We start from the raw sequence: 13,755 nt of genomic DNA, 5'->3' as shown, positions 1-13,755 counted from the left end.
CGCACAAGGAAGCCCCTCTCGCACAAGCCCAAACTGCCTGGTCGCACAAGTTGTTTGATTGTGGGCCGGGCAGCCCAGTCCACTTAGACGCACAACTGGATCCGGGCCGCACAAGTCATTGTGTGGGCCGATCACACTAATGGACCGCACAATTTCACTAGGTGTTATTTTTGGGCCGTTTATGTAACGGATCGCACATGTTCACTCGCACAACCCAGCCCGGTCGTACAAGCAATATAGTCGCACAAAACATCCAGTCGCACAACCTGAATCGGACCGCACAAGTCCACTACGTACCATATGTTTGGGCTGCTTATGCTAGCTGAATCACACAACACAATGGGCCGTTTATAGTTGGGCCTAGGCCAATCGCACAAGACATTGCATGTTGATTAATTGGGCCGACACCTTCATGTCTAAATTGTTATCTTTGGGCCGTTTACTGAATGGGCTTATTGTTTGGGCCGGGTAATGTTTGGGAAACATATAATGAATCGCACAAGTGTATGCTCTTGATTGTTTACGTGCATACGTGCTTGCTTTGATTGTTTACGTGCACTACTTGAACACCAAACCTGACTTGTATTACAACCATGCTAGGACGTGATTGACAAATTACTAGCTTATCTATACTCTTTGTGTATCTGCCGAGCAAACCAAGGTGAGTTCACACAGCCAAGGCATGGGATTCCCGGGTTGGGAATTGGGTTGGATATGTTATTGTAAAAGGAGATACTCGTACTTACGCATATACCAGACTATAGACCATCGTCCTCAGGTTAGTCAGGACACGTTACGTAAAGCCTACGTAACCCAGTATATTTGCCATATGTCTCCCGGGTCGGGAGGACACGTTACGTAAAGCCTACGTAACCCAATACCATTCTCTGGCTTCCAGGTCGGAAGGCCACGCTGCGTAAAGCCTACGTAGCCCCCACGCGTACCACTGTCCTCGGGGAAGGGCACGTCACGTAAAGCCTACGTGACCCTGTACGTATTCCTGTTCTCGGTAAAGAAGAACACATGGTCGGAAGTTAGTCTAGTAAGTACCGTTAATGAGAAGCCCTCATTAGCCAGGATGAACATGGGAAGCCCCCACCTTTAGTACACACTAGTATGGGAAGCCCCCACTAGCTATACCTATGCATTATGTTATGAACTTACTTTCTGTGAACTCGCTCAACTAGTTTGTTGACTATTTGCTGCATGCCTTGCAGGACCTTAGGTATACTTGGAGCTTGCACCAGAGGAGAGGCGGGTCGTTGTGGACAAGAACTCGTGAATGCTTATTAAACACTTTTACATTCACACCTTGATACTTATGCTTTGGGTTTTACATTTAATGCTTCCGCTACTTAAACAGTGTTTGGTTTTGAACACCAATTATGTCTTTGATTATTATTAAATGCTATGTTTGATATAATTGGTGGCTTGATCCTGGTCAGTCACGCTCCCAAGCGGTGGTACTCCGCGTGTGGGATTTTGGGGGTGTGACAGGTCGGGGTGTGACATGTTGACATTCGAATCGATAGGAATGTGTTTTATTTGTATTAGTTTGAAAATGATATCAGAAAGTTATTTAGCTTTTTTTGGAGTTCTTTTTTTTGTTTTTGCTCTGTTTGTAATGCGATGTACACTTGTGTATTCTGATTTTGTTCTGTTTTTTATGCAATGTACACATGTGTATAGCGTCTGTTTTTGTGATGTCCCAGTTTTTTTGTTCAATTTTTTTTATTTTGCTCTGTTTTAACGCGCTGTACACATGTGTATTCTGATTTTTCTCTGTTTTAATGCGATGTACACATGTGTATTCTGATTTTTGCTCTGATTTTAACGCGATGTACACATGTGTATAGCGTATGTTTTTGTGATATCTCATATTTTTTTGTGTATTGAATATGTAAAGTAGTTGATGTACACTTGTGAATTATGCAAAGCACTAATTGCTGAGTTTTTTGTGTTATTATAGGAGATGTCGTAAACGAGAAAAGTGGAGATGGAAGGTCGATAAGGATGATTCACGTATGAGGTCGATAAGGATGATTCACGTATGTTTGTTTGCTTGGTCGATAAGGATGATTCAGCATACAACGTGGCGAATAGTTGTAAAAGACTATGTCTTTTTTATTTTTCCGATTATGTTGCGTTTATTGTTTTCACGAATCTGGAACTTGTAATTGTATGTTTTTTTTTGTTTGGCAAACATTATGTAACTTGTTATTTGCTTAATATAAAATAGTTTTACAGGTTTTTGTTTGTTTATATGTATGTATTATGTAGCTAATTACACATATTTACCATGCTGAGTACACATGTGTACTGTTCAATTCATATCCAAGTACACATGTGTATACCGTTGAAAATATGAAGGTTACGTGAATCTTAAAAATCATAATCCGAATTCTGGTGGTGAAATCTAAAAAATAAAAATGAAATAAAAGATAATGTGGATAATGAATTTAAAATAGGAAAGATGTAACTTAATTCAATTATTAAAATAATGATTTAAATCTAATTTTTATATCATTACAATCATGCCCTTAACAACTAAAAAGGAAATCAATGGTCCAGATTAGTTCACGCAGTTCACGCATGGGATTAGGTTCACGCTGGAACCCTACCCTAGGAACCATATTGTACGGGTTGAATAAATGTAACCTTATATACCAAATAATAAAAAAAAGTTATATCTTTAAAACCATGTGTATTACATGGGTTAAACAAATGTAATATTGTTTACCAAATAATAAAAAAAGTTATATCTTTAAAAACCCTCGTGTATTACACGGCTTGAATAAATATAATTTTATATACCAAATAATAAGAAAATTATATTTAAAAAAAACTACTGGATAAAAATAATTAAAAAATCCATTTTGATTTAGAAAGATTTTTTAACAATAAATAAACCCGTTTATTACACATGGTTTTTAAAGATATAACTTTTTTTTATTATTATTTGCTATAGAAAATTAGATTTATTCAATCCGTACAATACATAGGGTTTCTTTAAAATATAACTCTTTTATTATTTAGTATATAAAATTACATTTCTTCCACCCGTGAATACACAAGTTTTTTTTAAATATAACTCTTTTATTATTTGGTATATAAAATTACATTTATTTAAATCGCACAATACATTTTTTATTATTTAATATATAAAATATATTTTTTATTATTTAATATATAAAATTATATTTACTCAACACGTGTAATAAAAGAGGTTTTTAAAAATATATTATTTTTTATTTATTATATAAAATTACATTTATTAAATCCGTGTAATACACCGGGATCTAACCTAGTAATAATTATAACATAGAGTTGGTAGTCAAATTTTGCTATTACAAATCAACAAAATAATATAAGTTAAAGAAATTTACACAACTACCCTGGTTGGCTGGGGCTAGCTCGCTCGCTCGCTCGAAAGCTGGCAAAGTTCTGTGATCAACTCCCAAACTTATCACGCGTTCCTTACTCCCCAAACTTATTCATTACAAACAAACAAACCCCCAACCAAACACCCTTCCGACAGATCTCCGGCATCTACCACCACCCTCTCCCTTCAATCCAATCCAATCCAATTCACCCAATCAAACCTCCATTCAGATCCGCCACACACTCACTCATCCAATTCCGTTTTCAAATCTCAAAAATCCACTGTTTAATTTGTTATCGTTACTTCTAATTCATGACGGAGATGTTCCGATTCCAGCAAGAGAAGATCAGAAAACGACTCTGATTATCGTTCGTTTTGCATACGTATTTGATTAATTGTTTGTTTGTTTGTTGTGTATTGTTATTATTGTTATTGTTGTTGTGTGATATGGCCGATGCTTTATCTGCCATTCCGGCAGCGGTGTTGCGGAATTTATCGGATAAGTTGTATGAGAAGAGGAAGAATGCTGCGCTTGAGGTTAGGGTTGTTTTGATTGAATTTGCAATGTGGTGTGTTTGTTAGGGTTTTTGATTGTGGTGGTGTTTGGTTAGGTTGAAGGAATTGTGAAGAATTTGACCGCCGCCGGAGATCATGATAAGATTACTGCTGTGATTAATTTGTTGACTCATGAGTATACGTACTCGCCTCAGGCGAATCACCGCAAGGTATAGCTATAATTGTTGTGAGGTTTGAGTTGCATTGTTTGTGATTGATTGGATGTTTTTTGTTTGTAGGGAGGGTTGATTGGCTTGGCTGCGGCTACTGTTGGATTGAGTTCTGAAGCTGCTCAACATCTCGAGGTTTGGATTAATTTTTTTGCATTGTTTTTTGGTATGTTCGCAGTTATACAGACACAAACATAGGGTTTGAACTTCAAGGATATGCTAGATGGATTTGTGCGGTCAGTATAAAACTTATGCTATATTAGTTACTGCTTATCTTTACGTATTTTGCACCGCGTCATCACATTAATCACATTGGCGACCTAATGTTAGATGGTAGAGATGTTATTTGGCAGTCATGATTGATTTGTGTTTCACCCAAACAGTCATGCAGCATGCTCATATCTTTAGGATCGTTTATGGTCTGTGTTGTGAGGTGTGTGTTTTCTGATGAATAAGAATAATATAGGCACATTATAGAGGTGGTTATAAGTACTCAGTTTTAGAATGCCCTCCTAAGCATTAACTACTTACACTTTAACTAGAATCTAGGATCTTTTTGGCTTAGCAAGATCAATGTATCACAAAAGTGAACTTGCCGGATTATGACAATGAGAAACATGTTGCAAGAAAATGCATGTGGGCTACTGAATAACGTCTCTCTAGTTATTCCCTCCAAAGAATGTGAAATATTATGGAATGCTTGCCTGTTCTCATTGATCAGAACCGTACAGATACAAGGGAATATATAAAAGGAAAGCAACTAACTAGCAGCTAATCTAGGAATTAGGAAACTAACAGCATTCTAGGAGGATTTACAACTAAACAATAGCTACTGGATATTTACAAATTAATACGGAATTATATGGAAGTATAGCTTTGTAGTTCTAAAACTTGGTACAATCTAAAATAAGATAACTTAGATTGATAATCAGTCAACTTACTTTTTGTTTGTTTGTATATCTGTGTCTATTTGCTAATTTATTAATTTACTAGGGTCTAGGTATTACCAAAATAACAAGAAGTCGTTTATTTGGAATTAGTTGCGTAGTCGTTCTTGTAATTACAGAGGTGAATCACTTATGGTTCCAGGGTCAAGTAACTTTGCATTCCAAAATCTACGTTGAAGATCATTTGTGTATGATTATGAAACATGTAAACTTTATTTGGATGTGATCGATCTTATATACCAAATTTATAAGCAGAATGTTTTACTTAATTGAAATGGTATCTGATTAAGCGAGCTTCTCGTGCATTTTCTTGAGGTTTATGTCCTTGTTGTTCTTGAATGTCTATTGTCTCTTCACTCGTGTAGGACTTGCTTACTCTAATAAAAAAACTTTAGCAATATGATGGGAAATGACCTACTTTACTAATTGGTTCCTAAAATGCTAAAACTTTTTTATTTTTTACTCATGGATATGTGCATTTTTTATTGGGACGTTCATTATAAAAATGTGATTTTTATCAGTTCAGTAGACGTTAGTCTACTTGAAAGTGTGTTGCTGAATTCTGAACTGTTCCAACACCTCTTTTAGATGTGAACGTGCAAGATTTTTCAGTTGTCTCGAATTCTCTTGAAATTTTCTTTTAGTTTCATATTACCCCATATTGATATATAATTTTAGGGTAGGATTTGTTGATCTCTTTGCCTTTTTTGTGCATGATAGAATATTGGTCAATATCTTGAAGAAAGCATAACATACTAACATAGTGGTGATATGCTTGTCCTAGATATTAAGTTCTATGTAGGTTCTAATCTTATTACAGATTCATTAACTTGTGTGAAGCATAAACGGCTGTGGTTGGTACATTGTAGTTATTTTTTTTCTTGATCACAAGTTTATGTACTATTTGCGTTACTATGTATGTATAATACTAATTTATAGACTACCTTTTTAGTAATCAGGCTTTCTTTAATTTAAGAGGTCATGCTATTTCAGATCATTATTTTATGGAAAAGGACGAATATGTTGAGGGGATTATTTTTCTTCATGATGGGTGGCTTATTTTACTGTATCTTTATTTTATATATATTTCAAGTAACACCAAAAGAATATACTGTCATCTTATGAAAAACATATTTCACGTAACTTGATGCTATAATTCATTCTCATTTTATATCCGTTTGCTTACATAAAAGTAACTAGTTGATGTGAACTTTGCATAATTTTACTGGCTAGTTTAATAATTTTTATTCTCCTTTTTCTCTGTTATTTAAAAAAAAAAAACCTACCAGCAAATTCTACCACCAGTGATAAACTCTTTTTCTGATCAAGATAGCAGAGTTCGTTACTATGCCTGTGAAGCTTTATACAATATTGCTAAGGTGAGAATGAATTTAAACTTCATCACTCAAGCTTTCCAGATATAAGACATTTCAGCTAATCTCATGCCTTTTGCAGGTTGTTAGAGGCGAGTTCATTTTTCACTTTAACAAGATATTTGATGCGTTGTGTAAGCTTTCAGCCGACTCAGATCCCAATGTACAAAGTGCTGCCCATCTTTTAGACAGACTTGTGAAGGCAAGTGTTCTCTTCATACGTTATAACTGCTGATCATGTCTTATGTGGCTCTAACAGTAACTACTGAACTGTTTTACTTTTTGGGATACAGGACATTGTTACGGAGAGTGATCAGTTCAGCATCGAGGAATTTATACCGTTGTTGAGAGAGCGGATGAATGTTTTGAACCCTTACGTCCGCCAGTTTTTGGTGGGATGGATTACGGTATTGGACAGTGTTCCAGACATAGATATGCTGGGCTTTCTTCCAGATTTTCTTGATGGTAAACGGATTTAGTTTAAAGTTAATGTGGTGCTAATTCTCACTTCACTTGTTCTTTGTCACGGACCTTTATGAATTTCACTGGCATGATGTTATCTCAGGTTTGTTTAACATGTTAAGTGATTCCAGCCTTGAAATCAGGCAGCAAGCTGATTCAGCACTTTCAGAGTTCCTTCAAGAGATAAAGAACTCTCCGGTAAACCATATTGATGTTTATCTCTCATATATATTTTACACTTGCAGTTTTCATCTTTTGTAAATTATATATATAGTTCTGACTCTGGCAATCCTATTCTTGAAGTCTGTAGACTATGGTCGCATGGCTGAAATACTTGTACAGAGAGCAGCTGCTCCTGATGAATTTACTCGTTGGACAGCAATAACATGGGTTAGTATAAAGATATCATCTCAATTTATATTCGTTTTTGACCTTATAGTTGAAATTTATTATGGGATTTTTGGAGTTATTTGTTTTGTATGTTTGTTGAGGCTTGATTAGAAAACGACTCGTGCAGATAAATGAGTTTGTAAAACTTGGTGGAGACCAGCTTGTACCTTATTATGCTGATATATTGGGAGCTATCTTACCCTGCATAGCTGACAGAGAAGAGAAAATACGAGTTGTAAGTTTGTATATTTTGTTTCAGTCTAGTAAGTATTTGTTATGAAACCTAACGTTTTATTGGTTTCTATATATTTGGTATATATTTGTTTAATATACTGAGTTACGACTATCAGGTAGCGCGTGAAACAAACGAAGAGCTTCGTGCAAATCAGGCAGATCCTGCTGAAGGATTTGATGTTGGAGCAATTCTCTCCATTGCAAGGAGGTCGGCTTTAGCACTAAAGTTACAATAATTTGTTATTGAGAACATATTACTATATATATTATATATAACAATTTAGGTATCCTCTTGGCTACAGTACTGGGCTACTATTGGGCCACATGTAACTTACATAGTGGCCCACGTCTTATTTTGTTCTTTCGGTGATGCATAAATCGTTTCGTTAACTACAAACTGTAACCAATTTATTACATTTCAACTTCCTTTGATTTTCAGTTTTGCCATTTGCCACATAATACCATTTGTTTCATATTTTCTTTGAAACAATGGTGAGTACAAAATTAAAAAATGCTTATATAAAATAATATTGATAAAAATTTTGCAGGATTATAGGATTGGATCTTCAATTAAGGGTAGTTAGTTTTCTGTTACTATTCCTTTGTTAACTAAAAAAAAGAATGCACGGTTGTTTTTAGTTTTTTTGGGTGAACGTTTCAATGTAGATTTTTTTTTAAATTGAGTTGTATTCAAAATCAAGTATTTTTTTGGCATTGAGGGCTATAGCGGGCGACGTTACCGTTGGGCTGCTTATGAGCGAACATCGTTACCGGTCTTTTGCCATAATGGAAAAGGTATTGGTGTTCGCCTTTACGTTTTTCGACAAGCCAAACCGATAATGACCAAACTCCAGCCGCTTGCGTGGAGAAAAACGATCACATTCCCACCGTGAAGCGCGGGGGTAAAAAACTAGTTAACGTAATAACAAATATCATAGTAAAGTGTTACTGTACTAGTGATGTGGTTAGCTTGCAGTATGGTGTTATGTATTTAAAAGACATACTAGTCTTACTAGACTTGTTTGTGATGGATGTATTGTCTTGACTATTGTTTTATTATTTCAATCTATCAGGCAGTTATCAAGTGAGCACGAGGCTACTCGAATCGAATCATTGCACTGGATTTCAACCCTTTTAAATAGACATCGTTCAGAGGTAACATTAAATATCATTATATGGATGCGTCATGCGTGTTGCTATTTTGGTTTAGATTTTATGATTTTATATTCATTTAGTTTGTCCATCATAAGAGTCAAAACCATAACAGAGTCAAAAGATAGGAGTAGTTTATTTTGGTATGTTTATCAAGGTTTATTTGGTTTCCTAATTTGAGTCTAATCAGGTGTGTTGGTGAGTAAGTTATTATTTTCGTATAAATAGATGGCTAGGGTTATTTATTTGATGTATCGAGTTTGCAAGTTTATTCAATAAAAAAGGTAGAGTCGTGATCTTGGTTTGATCACAAAACCGTTCGTTCAAGTGTTGTTTTGGGGTCTGATTTCCAACAACAAAAGGTAAATCTTATATACCCTCTTATATTTTAGGCTCTTGGTGTTCTGGACTCGATAAATGGACCGTTTTACATTAGGTTAACGTGTGCCCACTTTGGTCTTAACTCTTAACACACATCGACTTTAGAGATCTTAATAAATAAGGAAACAAGTTCATATGTAATCCCATATGTTAAACAGGTCCTCACTTTTCTGAATGATATTTTTGACACACTTCTGAAGTCACTATCAGATCCCTCTGATCAGGTATTCTTTTTTCTGGCTTCTTTATCAGTTTATTGTTACATGTGCATCACATATATATACACACACGCTTTTTTTAATGTTTTATGGTGCGCTTTTATAGGTAGTGCTCCTGGTGCTTGAGGTGCATGCCGCCATAGCAAAAGACCAGTATAACTTCGGACAGCTTCTCGTTTTCTTAGTTCATAAGTTCCAGACGGATCACACTCTCCTGGAAAGGTGATCTATATTCTTTTGTTTATTTAAATACATGTATCTACTTTTTCTGATTTTTCTTTTTATTTCTTCAGGCGTGGTGCTTTAATTATTCGTCGCCTTTGTGTGCTTTTAAATTCTGAAAGAGTTTATCGGGAGCTCTCTAAGATTCTTGAGGGGGAAGCAGACCTGGATTTTGCATCCACTATGGTTCAGGTTTTATCATCTCTGTTATATTCTTGTATATACATACATACACACACATGTATCATATCAACTTGACAACGAACAATTAATCATCTGCAGCTTCTATTTTCTTAAACTTATCCATGCCGTGTTCTGTATTTCAGGCATTAAATTTGATTCTGCTTACGTCTTCTGAGCTATCTGACCTACGGAATCTTTTAAAACTGTCTCTTGTTAATGCTGCTGGGAAAGACTTCTTTCTTTCACTATATCCTTCATGGAGCCATTCATCAATGGCTATAATAAGTCTCTGCTTATTAGCACAGGCAAGCCCTTTAATTATTTTTTTGTTGTATGATAATCTGTATGAATATTATTCATGTTAAATAGAATTCTCTTCTCACTTTTTTTTTTTGGTTTTTTACAGGCTTACCAACATGCAAGTGCAGTCATTCAATCTCTAACCGAGGAAGATATCAATGTCAGATTTTTAGTCCAGCTGGACAAACTGATTCACCTCTTGGAGACTCCGACTTTTGCTTATCTTAGGTTACAGGTGATTTGTTTGCTGTTTATTTAGAGTAAATTGCATTTTACGTTCTTTAAGTTTGAGCCAAATTGCAGGAACTGTCCTTTAACTAACGACATTACACTAGATGTCCTTTATGTTACTGTTTCTCATCAGGCGGTGTCCTTTTACCCTAATGCAGTTAATTTTTTCTGTTAACTCTTAACACGTGTCACTCACATGAAGGCATACTCGTCATTTTAACTTATTTTGTTGTTAATATATATTATTTTTATTTAAATTTGTTTTAGTTATCAAGTGAAAATGACCATTATGCCCTCATGTGAGTGGCATGTGATAAGAGTTAACAGAAAAAATTAACTGAGTTAGGGAAAAAGGACACTGTCTAATGAGAAACGCTAACATAAAGGACATCCAGTGTAATTTCGTTTGTTAAAGGACAACGCCTGCAATTTGGCTCAAAGGTAAAGGGCGTAAAATGCGATTTACTCTGTTTATTTAATTAGAAACATTCATGAGCTTTATTTGGGTGTTCTTTAGACTAATTTAGGTTTTTTTTTTTTTTTTTTTTTTTTTTTTTTTTTTTTTACATGTAGCTTCTTGAACCTGGAAGATACATACTGTTGTTAAAAGCTCTTTATGGTCTTCTTATGCTACTTCCTCAGGTTAGTTTAAATTTTAATCAATGAATTCAACTCAAAACTGGATCTATTAGTGATTAAGTTCACATCATCTGACCTCTACTCGTGGTGCTCATGATGTTTAGCAAAGTGCTGCGTTTAAGATTTTAAGGACTCGTTTAAAGACAGTACCTTCTTATTCCTTCAACAAGGAGCAACCGAATCATATCTCAGAAGATGGTAGCATGAATGAGGAGAATGGAATAGATTTTGAATATTGGCTAAAACGGTTTCAACACACGCAACAGCAGCATCACTTACATTCAAAATCACAAGCACTGTCTGGCAACATTCCCATTTCCGCAAAGGTTTTCTTTCTTCACCATTTTATATGATAGCCTTGCTATAATTAGTGGGAGGTTCATTGGGGAACACTAAAAAGGTGGGGAACCGACTCAAACGAACTCTGATTGGACTCGTTCCTATTTTTATGATTGCATACATGTTTAAAAAAAAATACTTTTTTATCATTTTTATATGTGATTTTATGATTGCACACACACACACACACATAGGATTAGGTTCAAGAGTGAACACTAGTGTATTTGCAAACTGAGCGAACTAATCCTGGCCATACACATGTGTAAATCAATGGCCAGGATTTGATGGTGAAATACAGTAGTGTATTTTACGATTTGATGATGAAATCCTAGCCATACACGTGTGTAAATCAATGGCTAGGATTTGTTCACTCAGTTCGCAAATACACTAGTGTTCACTCTAGAACCCCACCCTATATTAGAGTCAAGTTATTCTACAAAGGCTCCTAATTGTAAGAAGTGTAAGAAGGATTTATAGAGTGACAAGTGTCCAATAACCTAAAATTAAACCCACTACATCACCACCCAAAACCTAAACACCCACCCCCACCCAAAAATCTAAAAAAAAAACTAAACACCCACCCCCACCCAAAAACCTAAACCCCCACCCCCTCGGCAATTTTTTTTTTTTTGGGGGGGGGGGTGTGGGGGTTTAGGTTTTTGGGTGGTGGTGGATGTTTAAGTTTATTTTTTTATTTTTTTGGTGTAGTGGGTTTTTTTAGGAGTCTTTGTACCCTTCTTACAATTAGGATCCTTTGTAATTGATCCTAATCCCCCTATATATATCTATATATTGGGTTTAGCTTTTAGGGTTGGGGTTTAGCTTTTAGTATTTAGGGTTGTGCTATACGGTTTAGTTTTAGGGGTTATCTTTAGATTTAGGGTTTAGCCTTTAGGGTTTATACTTTAGATTTTAGGGTTTAGCTTTAGGGTTTAGAGTTTCTAGTTAGGGTTCGACTAGCCGGTTCCAACGCCGCTGGAATGAGTCCCTTGGCTTCCCACTTTTTTAGTGTTCCCCATTGAGCCCATCCCATAACAATTATTGTATATATATTAGATAAAAATTATATAAATAATATTCCCGTTTATTAAATTAGCTTCAGTATAATCTTCTGCTTGTTTAACGGATTCGAGCTTTTAACGAGTCAATCTCGCGTGTTTACGTTGCTTCTTATGTGATGTATGTGCAGGAGGCCCAAAAGGCCGAAGAAGCGAGGGGTGTGCCAGAGATTAACAGGCCTCCTTCAAGATCATCTCGAAAGGGTCCAGGACAACTACATCTATGAAGAATAAGCATGAAATGTGTATTTGTTGGAGTGGTATAAAGTGTAAATTGTATATCGTAGATGTTACTCTTTCTCTTCAACCTATGAATATGGGTGGTAGGTATTGGGTTTTTTTTTTCTTTTAAATCTTTCCCCATTTCCATGGTGGGACGTTGGAGGTATTTGTTTCTCCAGATGTTTGGTCTCTGTGGTTGTGTTATTTTTATTGAAAACCACAGGGCTTAAAGGCATTGCAATTACTGTAATAAACAATCTAGCCGTTATGTTTCCAATGGTTTTTGCATAATATCACCAAAAACACATTTGAAAACTTGAACAGTATTCTTGGTTTACTTGTTTACATGCTCTGTCGTCAAGTGTGTACAAACATGTTGATGTGTCGACGTGGCATTCATGGGTTTAAAAAGTGTGGTGTTACAAGTTTCACCTCCATTGCTTTGAGTTCTTTTGATCTTTCACATTAGTTGAAATTAAATCAGCCATGCCGATGTGGCATTCATGGGTCTAAAACGTATGCTGCTTCACTGGAAAAGATGAGCGGACAAGAGCCACAACGGCACCATCCTGATGAATGATTAGACAAACAAGTCACCTGTGGTAACGCATACGAGCTCTTGCAACTCTCGCTTGCAGATCCAGGAGGAGTTTGAGCAAGTTTTCAAGGTCTACGTCAATGGAGAGGCTGATATATAAATTCACAGTTCATTGAGCTGAAAACCAAGAATATTGATTCGTCGGGTCTGCTGTAGAATCTGAAAGACACGTTTTCTGTTTTTGATATTGATGATAAAACGGATTGATATGGCAGAGGAGTTGCATAAGGTTTTGGGGCGGTTGGAGAACTGCACGATTGCAGAGTGCCGGAAAATGATTGCTGGCTTGGACAGGGATCAGCTTTGATGAATAAGGTTGTAAACGAGCCGGGCTGAGCCCGAGCCCGACTAGGCTCGTCATGTTTTTATGAAGCTCGAGTTCGAGCTCGGCTCGGTTCGAGCCTACTTATTTGAGCTTGAGCTCGACTCGCGAGTAAAACCCAAAGCTCGAGCTATTTTGAGAACCTCCTAAAACGAGCTAAAAGCTCGGCTTGAGCCCGCTTCAATATCGCTTAAACGAGCCAAAGCTCGGCCCGAGCTCGGTTCGCCATGTTATCATGTATTATATATATAAAAAAATAAAATTTTGTTTGGGCTCATTCAGGCTCGCGAGCCTAAATGAGCTTTGTATTTCGGGCTCGATAACTAAATGAGCTTTGTTTCAGGCTCGAGCTCGGGCCCGGGCTCGTTAAAGCTCAA

At 36.1% G+C, this 13,755-nt stretch overlaps 1 protein-coding gene across 1 annotated transcript; it reads left to right on the top strand.

Annotated features, from left to right (window-relative positions):
- The first annotated feature begins 3,440 nt into the window (after nucleotides 1–3,440).
- LOC110924224 (protein VAC14 homolog) lies at nucleotides 3,441–12,779 on the top strand. Its single transcript, XM_022168256.2, has 19 exons — nucleotides 3,441–3,919; nucleotides 3,994–4,107; nucleotides 4,177–4,242; nucleotides 6,344–6,433; nucleotides 6,510–6,629; nucleotides 6,721–6,892; nucleotides 6,993–7,087; nucleotides 7,193–7,279; nucleotides 7,407–7,514; nucleotides 7,630–7,721; nucleotides 8,587–8,668; nucleotides 9,205–9,270; nucleotides 9,371–9,486; nucleotides 9,558–9,678; nucleotides 9,813–9,974; nucleotides 10,076–10,204; nucleotides 10,774–10,842; nucleotides 10,944–11,165; nucleotides 12,368–12,779. The coding sequence occupies exons 1-19, from the start codon at nucleotides 3,830–3,832 to the stop codon at nucleotides 12,461–12,463; spliced, it is 2,097 nt and encodes a 698-aa protein (XP_022023948.1). The 5' UTR covers nucleotides 3,441–3,829; the 3' UTR covers nucleotides 12,464–12,779.
- The last annotated feature ends 976 nt before the right edge of the window (nucleotides 12,780–13,755 follow it).

This window comes from Helianthus annuus, chromosome 12, assembly GCF_002127325.2.
Source record: "Helianthus annuus cultivar XRQ/B chromosome 12, HanXRQr2.0-SUNRISE, whole genome shotgun sequence".
NCBI classification, from domain to species: Eukaryota; Viridiplantae; Streptophyta; class Magnoliopsida; order Asterales; family Asteraceae; genus Helianthus; species Helianthus annuus.
This window is presented reverse-complemented; position numbering and strand designations above follow the sequence as displayed.